The sequence below is a fragment of the Anabas testudineus genome, chromosome 16 (assembly GCF_900324465.2).
Source record: "Anabas testudineus chromosome 16, fAnaTes1.2, whole genome shotgun sequence".
NCBI classification, from domain to species: domain Eukaryota; kingdom Metazoa; phylum Chordata; class Actinopteri; order Anabantiformes; family Anabantidae; genus Anabas; species Anabas testudineus.
Genome location: NC_046625.1, coordinates 23,945,413 through 23,966,512, shown reverse-complemented (window position 1 = coordinate 23,966,512; position 21,100 = coordinate 23,945,413). Strand labels below are relative to the sequence as shown.

General features: G+C 38.2%; 1 protein-coding gene across 1 annotated transcript; it reads left to right on the top strand.

Annotated features, from left to right (window-relative positions):
• Positions 1 to 4,657: 4,657 nt before the first annotated feature.
• On the top strand, positions 4,658 to 15,691 carry LOC113171086 (sodium- and chloride-dependent transporter XTRP3). The gene is made up of 11 exons (XM_026373461.1): positions 4,658 to 4,901; positions 8,922 to 9,062; positions 9,783 to 9,874; positions 9,985 to 10,212; positions 11,338 to 11,448; positions 11,584 to 11,825; positions 12,376 to 12,538; positions 13,354 to 13,555; positions 13,844 to 14,003; positions 14,189 to 14,354; positions 15,369 to 15,691. Exons 1-11 carry the CDS (start codon positions 4,778 to 4,780, stop codon positions 15,537 to 15,539), a joined length of 1,800 nt encoding a protein of 599 aa, XP_026229246.1. The 5' UTR covers positions 4,658 to 4,777; the 3' UTR covers positions 15,540 to 15,691.
• The last annotated feature ends 5,409 nt before the right edge of the window (positions 15,692 to 21,100 follow it).

Below are 21,100 nucleotides of genomic sequence, written 5' to 3'. Positions count from 1 at the left end.
AAAAGTTGCTGTGGTATGCAGCCTGTTAGAAAACATAGATTGATCTGACCTGATATAGATGTGCTGATCAAAGGTAAAACATCTTTGAGCAGTTCTTTGAGAAGTTAATGTTTCCTTCCCCTTTGTGTAATAATATACTTTTAACTTCATGCGTACATGACAGCCATGTCTGTCATGGATGGAGTGGCAGATTTACATTTACATTTAGTCATTTGGCAGACGCTTTTATCCAATACAACTTACAAGTGAGGAACAAGGCAAGCAAACAAAATCTAAGAAAACATCAAAGCTAAGTACTATCAAAAAAGTGTTTCTGTTTCAAGAGATGTAAGTACAAGAGATAAGAAAAGTTTATGTTTTGTTTTTGTGCAAAGGAAGATGCGGAAGAGCTCTGCAGCACTTTTTTAAATATTGCAAGTGAGGTGGCTGAGCATGCAGAGTTTGGCAGCTCATTCCACCATCGTGGGATCACTGAGCTGAACAGTTTTCCTTGGTGTGTGACTGTGTGGTGCTGGTACCACCAGATGACGTTTACTGGTCGAGCACAGTGGACGGGAGGGGATGTAGACCTGAATGATTGAATTGAGATAAGTTGGATGGATGGACGGTATCATGTGTTTGCCTTAAGACATCCTAAAGCCCAGTGTCTATCAATGAAAAACTGTAACAGGAAGTTCTGAAAAAAAAACTTGCATAACCTGTCTCTGCTGCTGCTTTTGTTATCTGCCCTGAATCAAAAATCAAAAATATAGTATCACCATGAGCAATCCTCTTTATGCTATACAAAATCTTACATTCTGCCACTAACTAATAGTAGATATACTGAAGACATAAGCTCTATATATGTAGGAATTGTTTCTACATACTGTAACTTTTTGTAGCTACTCAAATTTAATTTGTGGAAAAAATGTTTTTAGAACTCCTTTAGTTGTGATTATTGAGGTAGATATAGAGCATGTAGCCAAAGTCTTGAAGTCACAAATACAGGTGCAAGAAAAGGTGTCATGACTATTTTCCAGTTTTCTGCTTAAATTGGTCATGAAATGTGATATGATAAATTCATATTTCTAAGCTGATTAAACACAAACAGTCATGATCATCTATGTCTTTATCGAACACATTTATGCAATATACTGCGTAATAGCAGAAAAAATAAGTGAAACAGTTTTAAACAGGTGGAACCACCTTGAGCAGGAATTCATTTGAATTCAATTTTATTTACAGTATATAATGCCAAATCACAACACTACAACAATTATCCTAAGGCACATCGCACTGGGTGACATTGAAGAAAATAAACTTCTTTTAATGGAAGATCCTTCCAGCAGAACCAGAAATTTCCAATTTCCAGGCTTTGTGGGTGTGGTGAGCAATGACAGAAATAAAGCAAACGTGAGGAGCGAAGTGACTATTCTGACTATTCTGGTAGAATTTAACAGTGGAAACCCTTCTGGTATAGTAAACAAGAGTGTCATTTACAGCTAAACACAGTAAGGCCAAATCACTCACCTGGGTTCTCCTCTGTAGATCCTCATTGCTGGCTTGTCGACCCAAAGCCCTCCTGTCATTGTAACCACCGTTTAATTCACATCAGCGAATCAATAACGTACTTAGTGACAGTGTCTGGCTATATATTTAGGTCCACCAAAATACATATCTATTACATCCTGTGAAGGTCCCTGTTAAATCTCTGCATAGGGTTCTGAAAACCACTTTCACCCAGGCATAATTTGACTGTGTGTGACTGTCAAGATAATTTATCTCAACTGGAATTAAGCAACAGGAGGAGACTTCATTCTGCAGGAAGAATGATTTAACAGAGATTACTGGAACACAGGCTGACCAAATTCTTTTGAGGTTCGTTATGTACTGATGGAGTGCTACACTTTATTTTACCTCTTAAACCCTGACTTCTCTAGTTATGCTAAAATAAGAATCATGTTGAACTTGTTTAGCACTGTATTCATTCAGCTTGTTCCATTACTTCATGAAACAAAAACCGGCATCCTACTTCTGGCCCACTGTGCTAAATGCTGATAGGCCTGTGGGGGTGCTTATTGGCCCTGACAAAATCAACAACAGTTAAGTGGGACACAGCAAGAAACCACACATGGGCCATTACACAACTAGCAGCGTAGCCATCTGAGAGTCGTGGTGACCTGCATGGGACAACTTGGTCTAACAGTAATAGAGCAGTAGAGGCAAGGTATTGTGCATGTTTATGGTCAGAAGGAGGAAATGTCTCCTCATTGTGCCACAGTGTACTGTACTATTGGTCTTTTAACTGATATTGCATCGGCAGCTGTCCAAGAAGGTAGAGAGAGGAAGACCATAATTTTCCAATTTCCAATTTATTCAATTTAATGGAATGTTTCCTTTTATTCAGGTCACATTGTTGCACAGCAACTGATGGGAATAATGTACTGCCTTCCTCAATGTGGAATGCACTTTTCACCAACAACAACTGTCTATAAACTTATTACCAACAGTTAAACCAAGTGGTTCAATTCCATATCTTAAACCTCCAAAAGCATTCATACAAGTACACAGAACTACAAACAAATTAAATGACAAATTATACAAGTGAGACATTATTATTGTTGATCATGTTGTTACAGAAAAATACTTTAAATGTGTTAATAAATATACAAATTAAATTAAATAAATACAATTTAGATTAGAAATCCAACTACCTCCACTAGTCTTTCTGGATTCTGAATAGTTATGTTTAGGGTATGTTTCTTTAAAATGGTAAGCAACAAGACAGGTAACACTGTTAGGAGGATGATGTGTAAGAGAAGAAAATATTTCATTGGGTTTTGCAGTTTGATTTTGACTTGCTTGAACATGAGGGTGTGAAGCTGTGCCTAAAGACAAAGCTCTAAAATTATCAACTTATGCAAACTACAACTCTAACCTCAGTTGCCAGCTGAACTTTAAGTAATTATTAAAAGAATGGCATCTTGGACACATGTGGAGTTCCTATTACAGGGTGGGAGGGCTAACCCTTTAGGACAGTGTTAGGAAATCAGAGAAAAGAAATGCTACTTAATAGAAGAGATTAGACAAAGTGGTTTAAGCATCTCACCAGAATGTCTCCTTAACATGTTTTTGTACATTATTAATTAAAATATTTTGTAAATAAATCTTCACATCAAAGCTAAATGAAACCACCAGCACATTTTAGAGAAACTGATGTTCTTGGGGATCTTTTTCCATGTGAAGATTACTGGCTGTTCAATTTTATATGTTATTTGATCTTTGAGTCATAGTTAGGGTTAGGGTTAAGATGGTCTTATGAATCTAATTTGTTTCAGTGAGCACTAATAAACTTATGCTTTGTCAAAGTCTTAATAAGTACTTTCACAATATGGCAGTTACTGGAAATGAGTCACACAAATATCCCACTGACCACTTGCAAACACCAAGAGTGATGGCATTGGGACTGAGCCTTAGCTTTATAAGCTTCTTTAAACTGAGAATTACAGTGGTCTCGGATGGGACATGAAACATGCTCATACTTTCTTCACCTTGTTCAAATCTCCACTCGTCATCAGGTATCATGGAAGGAAGAGTCAGGCAGGTGTGTTTCCAGGAGTCCCAAACAGTATCCAATGTATGCTGGTTTATGTTCAACCTGTGGTTTGTTATCTTTGAAGAGGTCTTCACACTTTGACTTAAGGTGTCATCAAGAAACATGGACCAATAAATTAATATTTAACCAAAAGATCCAAGTTAAGTGTGACAATGTAGCCTATAAAACAGTAATTATACTACAGTCAACAGTAATATGTGTTTGGCAATAAGGTTTGGTGGAATGACTGACAACAGGAAAAGATGGATTTATGTCGTGTGTGTTTGTGTGATGAGTATCATCTAGTAGGTCGTGGGTAGACTATCCTGTAGTTATGTACTCCTACTCTATACACTTCCTTTCTTTCATTAGTTACCTAAGAAACAAATAGAGATTATTCTGATTTTCAGATACAAATGTATTTGAGTGGAGCATGGCCCTGTTATTTTATTTTGCAATTTGTCTTTCTATTACTTAAACTAAAGTAAGTGCAGGAACTCTCTGTAATTGCCTTTTAATCGATCAATATTTTTACTGGACTAAGAAGATTTGAATGAAAGTCTGTAATTATTCCACTGGGACATTCCATCCTCCACACTGAAGGAGCTGCATGTCATGTAGTTATTGCAAAGCACAATAAAAACAAAGATCAAATGTGGGTTATAGTTTTGGGTTTAGTAAGGATTTAGTGACGAAATCTCAGCATCCGAGCTGTAGAAGTAGTTTGAAAACCTACTGTCATTTAAGGTTTAGGTATAGAAAAGGTAAGGCTGGACGTGCCACAAAAGATACTGTTAAATTAAACAGCCTGTACAATTCAATATTCACCTGGGATTGACATCCACCTCTCACTCACCTCATAGTTGAACTGACAGCAGCAGTGGTTTGTTTCTGTTGAGAGGGATAATTCACATGAACGTGATGTGATAAGATTCTCCTGCTGCAGTAAATACCAGCATCTGTCAAGGGCTCGCCAGAGGTGTAGTTATTAAATAACATAAGACTAATCATTCTCCCGTAAGAAAGCCCTCCTCCTAAAAGCGACCACGTTACAATCCCAGTGAGCTTGTGAAACACTGGCAGGGCGCACGGTGACGCGCAGCCTCCCGCACACCGCGCACTGAAGCGCTCCTTTCCTCAAGTCCTCTCTGCCAGAAGTTCGGCTGTTTAACACAAACCTGGAAACGTGCCCAGGACGCAGACATGGAAAAAGATTCAAGACCCAACTGGGACAACCCCATGCAGTTTGTGATGGCATGTGTATCATACGCAGTCGGGCTGGGAAACGTGTGGCGGTTTCCGTACCTCTGTCAAATGCACGGCGGAGGTAAGTCACCGTTTCCAGTCATGATCATTCCGGGAATGAGGCGGGTGCAAAGTCTGAATTTGATTTTATACACAAACTTGAAGTGTCAGGACATCGTATGGTAGCCTGCTTTGAAATCAGTAAATGAGAATCCTCTTTTAAATCTCACAGCTGCGTGCAGGTGAAGTCCTCAGAGTTCAGGGTTCAAGTCCTACAGTCCTAGTACAGTAGCTATTTATTGTTCAATTCACAAATCACAACCGAACCTATCTCAAGGCACTTTACAGTGTAAGGGTTAAGACCTAACAGAATATAACTAAATATAGAATTATATAGAAACCCCTCCAAACTCAGTGCCTTGTAATGACAAAGTAAAAACTACATTTCAGAAATGTTTGCAAATGTATGAAAAAGATTTTACATTGGCCTAAATAATCAGACCCTTTGCAGCAACACTTGAAATTTGACTCTGGTGCCTTGCATTTATCGTGATAGATGCTGACATGTCCCAGAGGAAACCAATTTCCCTCTGGGATTAATCTTTTTTTTTTTATCTCGAATTGAATGTCTACTTTGATTGGAGACCTGTAATAAATTACATTGATTGGCTGTGATTTGGAAAGGCAGACAGGTCTCAATAGAGGGCCACTCAGCTAAAAATGCATACTGTGTCAGAAACCCAAAATTACAAGGTCAAATGATCTGCCTGTAGAGCCCAGAGCCTAGGCAGGGCTACAAAAACTTCTTTGGCACCAAAGGTTCCCAAGAGCACAGTGGCCTCCATAATTCTCAAATAGAAGATGTTTGGCACAGCCAGGTCTCTTCCAGAAGCTGGTTTCCCAGCACCCCAGCAGGTTGTGGGGTGTTTTTCAGCAGCAGGGACTGGGACACTGTTTAGGGTCGAGGGAAAGCTGAATGTACAGAGATATCTTGAATGAAAAGCCTGTTCAATAGTGTTCATGGCCTCAGACTGGGCCGAAGGTTCACATTCCAACTTGACAACGATCCTAAGCACACAGCCAAGACAACACAGGAGGGCCTCAAGAGCAGGACGGACAGTCCCCATCCAACCTGACTGAACTTGAGCAGATTTGCAAAGAATAATGGCAGAAAATCCCCCAAACTAGGTGTTGAAAGCTTGTTGTTGTATATCCCAAAAAGACTCGAGGATGTAATTGCTGCTAAAGGTGATTCAACAAAGAACCTTAAGTTATCAAGCACCTATTCTGTGGAACCAGCTACATTTAAGACTAGGCATAAAACTTTCCTTTTTGATATAGCTTATAGTCAGGGCTGGCTTAGGTGACTCTGAACCATCTCTTAGTTATGCTGTTATAGATTAGTCTGCTGGGGGACCTCCCTTGATCCTCTCCTCTCCTCTCCTCTCTATCCATTCAAATACCACCTTTGCAGGTCATTAACTTTGTGTCTTCTCTCTCCCATAGTTGTGCTTCCTCCTCTCTATCTCCATGTCTATATACAGCTCAGAGTCAGGGGATATCTGCAGAAAAGTATATAGAGAGTACAGAGTATGTTTCCAGTGTGCCCTACCAACCTTCCCAGTGTTTTTGATGCTTTATTACCTACTGTTCTTTTCTCTCTCCTCCATCCACTTACCCCAACTGGTGGAGACAGAAGCTATTTCCTTTAATGGTTTTCTCTATTAAAAAAAGGAACAATTAAAAGTTTCTTAAGTGGGATTGTTGGGTTTATTTATATACAGTAAGAAGAAAAAGTATGTGAACCTTTTGGAATTTAATAATAATGAATACTTTATTGATGCCCTTGGGGAAATTGCGATTGGACAGCTGTCAGATAGTATCTCGGTGCTACTATGGGGTTATGGTGTCTTGTCCAAGGACACCTTAGCAAGTAGCCAGGAGGAACTGGGAATGGAAGCACTCACCCTGGGGTTCAGTAGACGACTGCTCTACCACCTGAGCTACTGCTGCAGTTTTCTGCATAAATTTGGCAGAAAATGTGATCTGATCTTCATCTAAGTCAAACATATTAACAAATACAATGTGCCTACAATTTGAAAAAAAAAAATCGGATCTTTCATATCTGTATTGAGAACAACCATAAAAATCTCATGTGAATCCCTGGAATTACTGGTTGACCCTCGATTGGCAGCAATAACCTCAACCAGGTGGTTCCTCTAGACATTTGCATTTACATTTAGTCATTTAGCAGATGCTTTTATCCAAAGCGACTTACAAGTGAGGAACAAGGCAAGCAAACAAAATCTAAGTCAAGAAGAAACAACATCAAAGCAGAGTGCTGTTAAAAAAGTGTTTCTGTTTCAAGAGATGTGTTATGTTGATGATGAGATGAGATATGTTTCAAGGAGTTACCTGCAGCTTTTGCCACCTGTAGGGATTCCACAACAGTCAAAAGTGTTGTTTCTGTGGAGTGACCACTCTTGAAGCCAGACTGATTCACATCAAGGAGATTGTTCCTCTAGCTGTGAATCAGACTTGCACATTATTCAGGAGTAACTCTAGCCCATTCTTTCAGGCAGAAGTGCTATAGCTCTGTCATATAGCTCTTTTCTGAAGCCATTTTGTTGTGTGTTTTGGGTCATTGGCCTGTTGCATCATCCAACTTCAACAAAGTTTTAGCTGACGTACAGACATTTTCACATTTGTCTGAAGACATCCTGCTTGTTTAATGTTTTACGTAATGTAGACTCAGCACAGATGTTAGCCAGTTCCAATGATGCCTTCAAATTTTTGGCTGTTACTCTGGGATGCTTCTTTACTTCATGCTCTTGGGGTCATTTTGACTGGCCTACCCACTTCTTGATTGAGTAGCCACAGTCCCAAAGTGTCTCTATTTTTGTAGCTTGTTTGCCAAGCTGTAGACTGGTGATTTTCTAAAATCTTTGTAACACTTTCCAGCTTCATGTAAATCAACAATTCTTGATTGTAGATCCACTGAAAGCTCCTTTTGGCGAGGCATCGCTCACACAAGCATATTCTTCTTGTGCAGAACAAACTCAAGAAGTGGTATTTGTCAGTCGAAATAGCTCTAGTCCACACCTCCAAACTAATTTCCTTAACTTATGCTAACACCGTACTTTAATTAGCTTTTATTAAAATATTTAAAGGGTTCACATACCTTAATGACAAATTAATGCAGAAAGCCATGAAATTCCAAAAGGTTCACATACTTTGTATTGTCACTATATAATTAGACTTGAATCCTTATATCTATCAGTTAGAATTTTTGCATTTAAAAAAATCCCCACAAACATTTGACAGAGTTCAAGATAGACTGCATCACACTGAATGATTTTGAATTCTGACAGATCTTGTAGACGTGAGATTTAAAAAGTTAATATAGTTGCTGCAGCTTTGCCAGTGTGTACATATGTATAATTTCTGTTGGTGTGTGATAAACTATTTAATTAATTACACAGAGAAGACTAGACATTCTATAAGTTGTGCGAGCAACTGACAGTTCCCTAGAACTTGAGCTCACAGAAATATACAAATTAGGATATTATTGTTGGTCATTTTTCACATATTATAATTTTAAGATGTATTTTGAGTGTGTGTGTCTGTGTGTCCTTGTGTGTATTCACCTCTGCCAAGTAAATCTAGGAAAACTGCTCTTCATCTGAGTTTAAATTAAAAGCAATTTCAATTTCAATCCATATCAAGCACTTGTCCAAACTTCTGGTATTTTTGGTGTTAAGAAATACAAAATCTTATTGTTGATAATCATAAGCTTTTCACCTCCACGAAGAACAGAATTCCTCATAGAAAACAGTTTGAAGAGAACATGAATTCTACTGTCCACCAGGAAATTCTGATGGAATATGTACAAAGATGATTAGGGCCACCGTTAAAACATTATTTGAGTTTAATGACAAATAATGTAGTGTACTTCATACAATATACATTTTGTATCTTATAGTTAACACAAATATCCTTTATTACCAGTTTATTACCAGTTTCAGGATGTTACCTGCGGTCAGCATAAATAGTGTTTTTAATAGTTTCTGTATTGTTAGTGGAACTGTCTTTCCATCTTCAGGAGGCTTCTTGATTCCATATCTCCTCATGCTGTTTCTGGAGGGTTTGCCCCTGTTCTACTTAGAGCTTGCCATTGGACAGAAGATGCGTCTTGGTAGCATCGGAGCATGGACTGCCATCAGCCCTTATTTGGGTGGACTGGGTAAGTGCTGACTGAACATAGTAGGAATGACAGAACTCATTTGCATTTGTGCTGACAGAAAACAATTACAGCATGTTGAATTTAATAAGACGGGAGGACAGGCTACGCCTGCTGTGCTTGTGATGACACATGGTTGAAAAGTGCACATATTTTGAAGTGCTACCACCTTAAATTGTGCACATGGATGGACATGGACGGTCTTTTTGGTAGTGTTCCATGCTTTGGTCATTTTATCTTATTACTGAAATGTATCAACTTTGGTAATTTTAAATGTGTTTTTAATAGTTTTGTGTCTTTTTTGGTTTTAGAATTTTTTGGGGCTTGGTTTCTATTTTGGTTTTTATCTCATAACTGAGCTCTGTCATTTCATACATACATACAAAGTATCTTGGCCTATCTTGTTCGGTAATCCATCCATGACTGTGCTGCCAGTAAAATGCTAGTACTTCAGCTCCTGGCACAGTTTATGCCTGAACCTGAGCCTACGATGACTTGATTTAATTCATATAGTTATTGCAGCTAGTCACAGTGTAATGCACTTCAGTATGTGAAGTATTACTCTTCAAACTCTTAACTTCTTTACTCAAAAACTTGAGACTTGAATTGTTGAGAAACATTATAGGTTGATAGTTAGATACGGAATATGCAAAATGGGAAACTACTGTACAGTAATTATCTCTTGCAATGTTTAAGTTTTAATTTTAAATGTTTTCATTTTAGGTCTTGCTAGTGTTGTCACATCCCTGTATCTGTGTCTGTATTACAACATCATCAATGCATGGAGTTTCTGGTACCTCTTTCATTCATTTCAAGTGAGCTGCTAAATGACTACTGTATTTATTGTAGATACTGTATGTATAGAAAATGTTGGCCATCCCTTGTACAGTTAGATAACATACCTATACTGTTTATCTCATCACAGTCAGTCCTGCCCTGGGCAGATTGTCCCATCAATTCCAACCAGACAGGTCCTATAGAGGAGTGTGAAAGAGCTACCCCCACTCAGTACTTCTTCTACAGGGAAACACTGGACATCTCTTCTTCTATTGAAGAGAATGGAGGCATCCATACAGGTCAGGCACTCTGCCTCATGCTTGCTTGGATGATTACCTACCTGTTCATTGTTCGAGGAGTAAAGTCTACTGGAAAGGTAGGAAGAAACCCAAACCCCTCATGTACATAAACCGGTAGCATCTACAGTGACAGCTATTCCTCATTGTATGTGATCAGGGCCAGTCTGCCAGATGTAACTGAGATCTTTTGAGGGTCGTGAAACACCAAGCTGACATCAAAGAACCAGAGGCAACGTAGATTAAAACATCTTCTAGGCCAATAAGTAGTCTGTATTCCTCATTTAAAAAGGAAAAGAGAAGAAGACACATACTGCAGATACATACAAACAATAAATAAAACAGCACCTTGCAGTCTTTATTACAGTATTTTTACACCTCTGTCGCTCATAATAGATTTATGGTTTATAGCTACTTCTAATTGAGGATATTTCTGATAAGAGGTCTATTTCTCATGCAGTGAGTCGCTAAGCTGCACAACCAATGTTGTCTCTCAAACTGACAGGACAGTAGACATGCTGAACATGCTGAATCAGTAATGTTCGCCAAGTTGTAGCACTTCAAAATACCAGCAGCATGGACATACTACAAAAACTAGGCCAACAGAATCTCCCTGACGTCTGAATGTAAGCTTGGTGTGCCATGGCCCTAACGTCCACAGCACTTAACTACTGTACTCTGTACTCACTTAAAAATAACAAAACTATTGATAATATATTTACAGAGAATATACTGTATTTTTATTGGGTAACCCATGGGTGCAGTAGCAGTTAGCACAGTCACCTCACAGCTTGAAGAACCTGGGTTTGGATCCTCCAGTTGGCTAGGTACCTTTCTGTATGTTCTCTCTGTAGCTGCCTGACCTGTACCCCATAATAGCTGGGATTGGCTCTAGCACCCGTGCAACTCTTAAGAGGAAAAGTCATTTAGAGAATGCATGGAAGGATTTTTTTTTATTAACAACTAAGAAACCTACATTATATTTTACTTGTTTCCTTGTTCTTAACAATTATTGTCATTTGATTCACACTAAATCTAGTTGGTTCTTATTCATTTAATCAGTATCAATATAAGTATAAACTAACTGCACCTGCAATGGCAACTGTTATTAAATTTGTAATCTAAAAGATGGATAGATGTAAAGATGGATACTTATTTAATACAGTCTAGTGCTTTTTTTGTTGCTTTTTTGGCTCCATGTGTAGGTGGTGTACTTCACAGCCACATTTCCGTATGTGGTCCTCTTTATCTACCTGATCCGAGGTGTCAGTCTTCATGGTGCCATCAATGGTGTCAAATACATGTTCACGCCAAAGGTAAGCTTGTGTTAGAGAATTAGCAATAGGAAAGTAGACAAGAACAACACTACATTCTTAAAATGTAATGTTTTGTGTGTGTGCCATCTGTGTGTGTGTGCCATCTGTGTGTGTGTGTGTGTGTGCACTTTTTAGATGGAACAGCTTGCCAACCCTACTACATGGATCAATGCGGCCACTCAGATCTTTTTCTCTCTGGGTCTGGGTTTTGGGTCACTCATAGCTTTTGCCAGCTACAACCAGTACAACAATAACTTTGAGCGCCAGGCCATCGTTGTCGCCCTCATCAACAGTGGAACCTCCATCTTTGCGAGCTGTGTTACCTTTGCTATCTATGGGTTTAAGGCTACTGTGAACTATGAGAACTGCCTGGAGAGGTGTGTGAGTTTTGTGCAAGTTTGTGAAAGAGGAAACAGTGCTGAGCCATGCAGACCAATTTGCGCTCCATAACTGGTCTGTTCTCACTGTAGAGAATTTATTTTTGTTGTTCCCTCTTATTCTTATGTGGACCACTTGCATGATGTCCTTGTTGATAGTGAATGTCAGATGGAAATAATGGCACAAGGCTTAGGCTGCAAATCACAGTTAACAGGATGTTACATGTGTACGTGTAGGTATATTTAAAACAAAGGGATACAGAAAGAATAAAAACAATAAATCTGATTCCACAACATAAGGTGCATAATATATCAATACCAAAAGAGAGCACAAACAAAAGTAAGAAAGATTGGGTGGAGTTGCATTTATCTGTGTGGGTTGGAGGTGAAGAGATTGTGGCAATGTAGGAGTAAGTAAGGGAAAAGCCATAGTAACTAAAATTACCACAAGTTTTTCATGTCATAATGTGATGTGATACAGAAATATATGGAGCATAGTACTTTATTCTGGATGACTCTTTCATGTAACTGTCCCTTTTCCTACTTGCAGGACACGCTTACTGCTGCTGAATACTTTTAATCTGGCAGAGGACAGTATCACCATAGACAACACCTTTGAGTGGATTGAGAAGCTGAACACAACATACCCACAACAGTTTGCTCAACTAACCCACAAACTGGAAAACTGTGACCTGGAAAGTGAACTTGACACTGTATGTTCCACATCATTACACTCTTCTGAGCATGGTGCACACAAGTATTAAAATAATGAAAATAAAATCCATTCATACACACTGTAAGACACATTCAAAAGAGAATTTGTTAGTGCTAACTAACTACTGGAAAAAAATACAGTACAGGCAATCAAAGCTGATCTTTCAGCTAAATACATGAGACTAAGTCAAAAGTAAAACATACATGGCTTCTAGAGAATATACAAAGGAGCTGAGATCAGCTGAATTAACTGATGAATTCACTGTGGTAAAAATGACAAAAGGCAAATGAAGTTCAAAGTCTCCCCTCTGACCTTGTCTGTGTGATAACAGTGGATAAACTCTTGGATATTAATGTTGACTTAATGTCTGTCACTTGTCACTTTGTTAAATTTTGGTTTTCTTTATAAAAGACGTACCTACAAATTGTGAATGAGGCTTAAATTGGTCTCAGTGCAGTGAAACTCCTGTGGTATTACTTAATTTATATCTTTATCACACATACAATACACATATTCATATTGAGCTCTACAAAATAAAATCATAGCGATGCAAAGCTGTACTAAACACTGATTGCTAGAGCCTTAACAGTAATTTCAGCCTCTGTGTAAATTTGTGACAGCTAAATATGAATCAGTACCTAGCCCCTTTTACCAGTTTGTTCTGGTAAAAGGGGCTGACACATCAAAGACCATTTTCACTGTGCACAGTATTGTCCAAACAATGGACAAAATTTTTGTCCAGTGTTTCGAGTATGAAGGGTCAAAGGCTAATGCATTTCCCAATCCACTGGTAATCACTGTCTCGTGTTTCAGGCAGTTGAGGGTACAGGTTTGGCCTTCATAGTGTACAGTGAAGCCATTAAGAACATGCCGCTGTCCCAGCTGTGGTCCGTGCTGTACTTCATCATGCTCCTGCTGTTGGGAATGGGCAGTATGCTGGGCAATGTCACTGCCATCATCACCCCACTACGAGACTTCAAAGTCATCTCCCGCATGAGCAATGAATTGTTTAATGGTAAGATCCAGGATGATGCTTACAGAAAATGTGTGGACACCACATGTGTTATGGCTTATGTTGTGGCAAATGCACAAGAAAGAAAAATGTGCAATGACTCTGCACTTCCCAGGGGTCTCCACTGCCCAAACTTGTGTAAATAAAACAACTTGGAACTGACACCTCACTTGTATCAATTAGCCTTTAAGTGTTTCTCCGAGGCTTTTGAAAAGTGCTGGGAACATGATGCTAAGTGTCATTTGGACATGTGTTTTAGTGGAAGAAATAAAACTTGACCTTTGCTTGCAGGTTTAGTGTGTTTGTTCTGTCTGCTGCTGGGCCTGGGCTTCACCACCACATCAGGAAATTACTGGTTTACCATGTTCAATGATTATGGAGCCACTTTCTCCTTGCTGTTCATTGTCCTCATCGAGGTCATTACTGTCAGTTACATCTATGGAATCAAAAGGTTTGTGTATTTGTGTGTTAGATAGTGTTTCCTATGTTTGTATGTATTCTTTTCACTTTTTCTTTTTGCTCAAATAGTGACTACTTTCACATGTGTAAAGTACAACAATCTGCAATACGTCATGGAATATTTTATTTATATTTATATTTGTTATTTTATTTTAACATGTTATCAACTCATCTTAGGTTTGAGAAAGACATAGAAGACATGCTCGGTCATCGTCCCAACTGGTATTGGAAGATCATGTGGGCAGGTACCAGTCCCCTTCTCCTTATTGCTCTCTTTATCTTTTACATCATCAACTACATCCAGGGGGGGACGCCTACCTACCAAGCCTGGAACAAAGAGCTGGTGAGTTTGGACTAATTCCTTCTCCATTCCATATTCACAAACCTCCAAACTGGTGCAGCTGATCACTTTCTGATGTCCAAATCTCAATCACTCAGCTTTGGACAGGAGGCCACTACTTGATGTAAAAATATAATAAAATAGCTTACAAAGTCTTGTGCACAAATAGTTTAATCAGCAAATATTTTTATTTCTAAAAGTATCTGACAGAAAGCCCCAATGTATTCAGAAACGTCTATAGGCAAGTGGTCACACACCCTTAGCAGCACTAGTGGATAGCCTCAAAATGCCACAAGGATCTGTTCTAGGCCCAAAGGATTCTCTTTTAACCAAGCATGTTTTATTCAATCCAAAAAGAAATTGTGAAATAATTCTAATTGTTCTTTAGTATACCACTGAAACATGTGGAATAAACAAAATAATAAACAAATCTCAAAAAATGTGTCGCTGTCATAGTTTAAATACAATCTAGCTAAGGTCCTCTGAAAAAGATGGTTCCTTCCTCAAGCCAGCTTAGAAAATATAACTGTATACATAATTATATAGAAAACAATCCCACTTAAGCAGCACCCCAGTGACAGTAAAGAGGAAAAACTCTCTGAACTGTAATGGAAGAAACCTCCAGCAGAACCTAGGTTAGGGTGGGCAGCCATTTGCCTTGACTGGTTGGGTTGAGTGGAAAGAGGAGAAAGAAAAGAACAGCAGGCAACTAAAAAACAAGAAGAAGCAGCAAAAACACTGGGCAGGTTGGTAGGACCAGTAACAAAAAAGAAGAATGTAAAAAATATACAGCTCAGAGGCTGGGGATACCTACAGAAAGGTAACATGTTATGGTGACATATCAGTAGAGAGAGGAGAGAAGCCTGAACACCTCTGTATTCACCCGGAAGAACTGGAGGAGGTAACTATGGAGAGAGAAGTCTGGGGATCTCTCCTTAGACTCCTGGATCGATGGATGGGGAATTAGGAATTACGTAGCATGTCAAAACAGGTGTTTACTATATGTTGTCTTCTCAGGGAAAGTCTGTGGTGACGGAGTATCCTGTCTTTGGTCAAATCTTCATTGGGCTGCTGCTGGTGTCTTCAGTCAGCTGTGTTCCCCTCACAGCTTTGTATGTCTACTGTAGGAATAGGAAACATGGACTCCATCACAAGAGACAGCGGACCATAAGCACAGTATCTGCTTAGTAACCACACAATGACCTGTCTTCCTAGGCTCCTCCTCCAGCTAAGCACAGCACCATCCTAACACAAAGGATAGAGGGACAGTGGCACGTTTTTTATCTTTCACCATATATCACAGTCTTAAAAGTAACTGTTCTCTATAAAGAAGGAAACATGCATATTACTTGGACATCACATCCCGGTGAAAATTTGGTGAAAAGGATTTGACACTAGTCAAATGTTGCTATGTATGATTTTGTTAACACTTTTAAAATGTATCTTGTGTGACTAGATCATGACATGGACAAAGTCCAAGTTAAAACAATCACCAAGACAGACTACACTAAAACCACAAGTCAAGGTGGTCTGAGACACATTTGATCATTAATTTCTTTCGTGTAAATGCTAATGCATCCTGATGTGTCCTGACAAAGATCTAACAGGAAAATACATCACTGGCGTTTGTTAGAATTGCAAGTCACACATTAGCAGAAGTGGCCAAGCAGTACCAGTCCCCCTAAGATGCATTTTAAATAGAGTCAGACTTTTGAGTCTAATTGATACTCAGCACATTAAAAGAGCTTCACCAAGTTCACCACATTGCACAGACTAGGAGGTCAGCTCAGTCTCCATCACAGCTTAACTTAACAGAGCATGTATTTTGTGCACATGAAGTTCATTATGTTATGCTGAATGTATAGTATGTAGATACAGTATATCAGTGAAAGAGTTATCAGGTGGTGTTTGAGTATATTAATAAGTTATTCATATCTTACACAGTGTAAGAATGTCTCAAGCTGTGGTTTTTCATATTCAGCAGTAAATATTCATTTGTCTTCTCATTGTAGTAATGTTATCTAGATTCAAGTTTATTTGTAGAAATATACAATTCTACGATATGATTATAGTCCAGCAATAGAATTGTATAAGGTTGAGCTCTATTGCCTCAGTTTCTCCTGTTTCAGGGATATTTGAAAATTTTGCATCAGTATTTTGAAACAAGAGACAAGTGGTATAAGAATTCACAGTACACACACACACAGTATAAAAATTACATATGATTCTTTAGTGGCTGAATGCCCCTGAAAAATGACCTAGCAGTGCTCATCACACCACACTGACTGAATTCTATTGCTTGTTTAGAGAAAAGATGACACTGTACAAAAATGAGTACTAGGTGCCTGGTATTATCTTCTTGTTGTATGTAGGTTGTACAAGTGATCTGTTTTTTCGTTGTATTTTGAATTTTTTTATCTAGTTTAATATCTGTTTTAAGAGGCATTAATCATACCCTTATTGTGGGAGATATATGTTAAACAAACAGCACATCAGTGCAGTTGAATAAACCAGTAGTAGATCTGCTGTGTAAATATCTACTACATCCTTACAAATCATAAATATGTACATACTGTAGATGTCTGTCATCTAATGATGGAATGATTCGATTTTTCAAGTACATGTCAACTTTAGATAATTTTCTGCTATAACTAACTAGCGTGATATCAATTTAAAGCAAATAAACTGTCATTCAAACATCTCATCCTTTTGCTATACTTGTTGTTAAACGGTGCATTGTGGTCAGTGTTCATTAAAGACAATGTTGAACAGATGTTGCTGTTCGTAATGGACTGGTAACTATCAATGTGAGAGAAGAAGAGAGATCTCTGCTGATGCACCCAAAAAACAGGACTCATCTGTTCTTATCACATCAATTGGTTTCTGTACTGTTGTCAAATTTATATATTCTCATCATTAGATCTGATTGGAGGAGATTGATAGTCAAGAGCATATTGATAGTCAAGAGATGCATCACTATTCTATATCTATATTTCCAGTGGAAAACTTACTAGCTACCAATACTACTATTGTTGCCAGATGTAGATGGTGTAGATAGTAACAACTGTCATTAAACACCAGCATTTACGGGGAAAAGATCAGAGATCGTGGACCAGACAATTTAATTAAAATTGACTTTATTTGTATAGCGCCAAATCATAACAGAAGTCATCTCAAGGCACTTTACAGTGTCGAGACCTTAAGACCTTACAGAGTATAATTTTATGGAAAATTACATAGAAAACCCAACAATCCTGTTTGAGCAAGCTTTAGGCAACAGTGGAGAAGAAAAACTCCCTTTAGAGGAAGAAACCTCCAGCAGAACCAGCCTCGTGGTGGGCAGCCATCTGCCTCGACCGGTTGGGGTGAATGGAAAGAATAGATACCTGCAGAAAAGTACAGAGAGGAGGAAACACAACTACAGGAGAGCGAAGACACAAAGAATACATTTAAATTCAGTTCTGGATTTTTACAGGGAGTCAATGGAGAGAAGCTAACGTAGGAGAAACATGATCTCTCTTGCTAATTCCAGTCAGAACTCTGGCTGCAGCATTTTGGATTAACTGGAGGCTTTTTAAGGAGTTATTGGGACAAACTATTATTAATGAATTACAATAGTCCAGTCTGGAAGTAACAAATGCATGGACTAGTTTTTCAGCATCACTTTGGGACAGGATGCTCCTAATTTTAACAATGTTTCTCAGGTGAAAGAGGGCAGTTCTAGAGATTTCTTTGATGTATGAAATGAAGGAGATAGCCTGATCAAAGATAACTTAAAGTGTTACCTCAGGCCAATGCTAACTCGTATGGGGTAAGAATGTGATTAAACAAAATAACCTCTGCCTTGTCTGAATTTAGGAGAAGACGACTGGAGGACATCCAGGCCTTTATGTCTTTTAAGCATGCTTGAAGTTTGATTAATTGAGAGACCACAGAGAGTTTCATACAGTGGTCACTGAAGATAAATCTATTTCATATTCCAATGTATTTCCAATTTTTTGTTACTATTATTATTATTTTGTTACTACACTAAGCTCTGATTCAGTTTCTAGAACTAATAAAAGTACAGTATCAGTATTTATTTCATACATTTCTAAATACATTATTTGACTTGAAGTTTAGCAAGATCCATATTTTCATTTAAATGCTATAATGGGCCTAGTATAGCCCAGTTTTACCGACAGGTGAAAAGGTTATGAATTTTATTTACTCTTTTTTTTTTTTTTATTGCATGGTGTGAAAGTCCTTGTTTTCTTGCAGGTTTGAACTGTGGTAGCTAACCCAGCAGGTCTCTCGTCATGCTGACTAGAGCTAATCTGATCTGGCATGTTAAGCTTGTTGTTTCCTCATCATCTGATCCCCATACGAGCAAATAAGCCAGAAAAACAATGTTGAAATTTCAGCAGTGGAGAAGTATAACTATCCTTTAACTGCTAACCATTTACACAAAGCACTAATACTGTATTAATCAGTCATTCAAAAGTTTATTGAAGTGAAGGTATATCAGAAACAAGAAAAGGCACGCTGGTCAAAAGAAACACAAGAGGGACGCCAGGTAGACAACATCCAAAAAAAAGCCATAAGACATAAATATTTCACCTAAAACTAACAAAACCAACCATGCAGAAGAAGAGAAGTAAACTTTAAGGCCTGATTTACTAAGATCCTAAACACCAAGTACTAAATTGCATGAGCAATCTGTTTGTGTTTGTGTTTGTTTTTCCTTCGTAGCTAATTTTGCTGGTGATCTACTAAGAAATATTGCGTGATTGACAACATGAACAAACAAAGTGGAGACAGCCATATTTAAATGAGGGCATTGTGTGTTTTACTGATATGGAGTGGCAGATCATATGGGGGGGCATAACACATGCACACACACACCTCTCACACATCCCCTTATATCAAGTGGAATAAAAACATGACTCACTTTTAGGCAAGGCGAACTTCTACAAAACTGTGTCCTTCTACTCAGGTGTGTTCCTCTTAACACGTAGCTGAACCAAATAGGACTTTGGTTTGTAGAGCATTGTGTATCTATCATCCAGAAATGTGTTTGTCAGAATTAAAAAGAATTTTCTCATTTTATTGTGAATAAGCCAATTAAGACAGATAAGACATGATGATGTGCTGTAATTGTAAGTGCTAAATTCTTGATCTGTCATTGATCAAGAATTTGAAAATGTGTGATAAACACATTTTCGACCCTTTACTTAATTTCTCCTTTGTATCCTGATCCTTTAAAATAACAGCAGCCATCTGTGTGCAAGCAGATTTCACCTACTTCTCAGAGGTAATAGATTAAGGTGCAATCCCATCCTCCAGAAATGGATTTCAGGCTTGATAAATCACATTTCTACTCTATTTGCATTTTCTCCTCCCTGTATTTTGAGCACTTGAGCAGAAAGAAATGACATATTTATGAAGGCAAAGGTGCAAAATCCACAGCTTGAGCTATTTTTCTCATTTGAAGTCCTCAGTGCGGACCCTTAGTAGATCAACTAGTTTTTTGCAGTGATCGGTTATAGTTAGTATGTTTTTAGTACTGATTTAGAGCAGATCAGTTACATCTGACAAAGTCTTGGCCTGTCTTAAAACTGAATACTGCTGTTTGCGGTTTACAGGGAGGGTAAACATTAAATTCCGATGTTCAGTAGTAGACAGAGATAACTAGTTAGAACAACGTTGGGGTAATGTTAAGGTGAGGGTCACATGTCCATTTTATTAGATCTACCATACTGCCATCCTGCCACATCACTATCACATTACTAAATATAACAATCTCATAGCCCATGATACATTTTCCTTATTAGAATCTACACTTGATGCTTACAGATGTTTCTCAACAATTTAGAACAGAGATACTGGATTTAGATTTTTATAAGCTGTAAGGCAACATCATCCAAAGTTGAAAAAATGCTTGAAATAAAAAAGAATACATGTAATTAATCTAGAATGTATTTATATTATATTTTTTTAATTAAATTACAAAAAAAAGGAAAAATAGCATAATATCCATGACCTTCCACATTTCAACTGTGGCATTTTGTCACTCTATGTTGTGTCTACCTCTGTGAACCAGAGAAGGAAAGTAAAGCTCCTACCAACTTTGGCAGCCATATGTCACCGCTTTCAGGCTGAGCCTGACTTTGTTCTATGAATGTAGGCCAAGCCACCAAATGCCCTTTGTGAGAACACTCATGGTTGGCTCTGTCTATCAACACAAGATAACTTTCCCATTCCACAAAGCTTAGGATACACAGGTATCCACACAGTGATTTCAATAGCCTCAGAAGTGACTCTGTATCTCTGCTCACACAAATCCTCTCATCACTGTTAATGTAGAATACATCCACCCATCTAGATACACTGGCCAGTGGCCAGTCTGTCTTCTCAATGTCCCCAGACTCTCCACATCACAGTACATAGGCAAAAAGCCATGTCTCCTACAGTAGCTGCATTTTCAGAATATACTGGAAGGACGGGGTAACTTCAAGATGTTGAATCTCAAAGACTTGGTTAGGCTAGAATGCACTTTTTATTTTGTTACAAAGTACAAAAGAAAATGTAATCACACTGAAATTGCAGACTCATAAAACAATATATGTAATAAACAGGCTCAAAGGCAATACAATAAAACAATAAATAAAGAAACATATTATGCATCATTTATTATAAGGCCAAGGCTGTCTAAAAGAATACTGTATGTATTGTGCCTAATATGATAAAGAACCTAACTGTTTACGTTA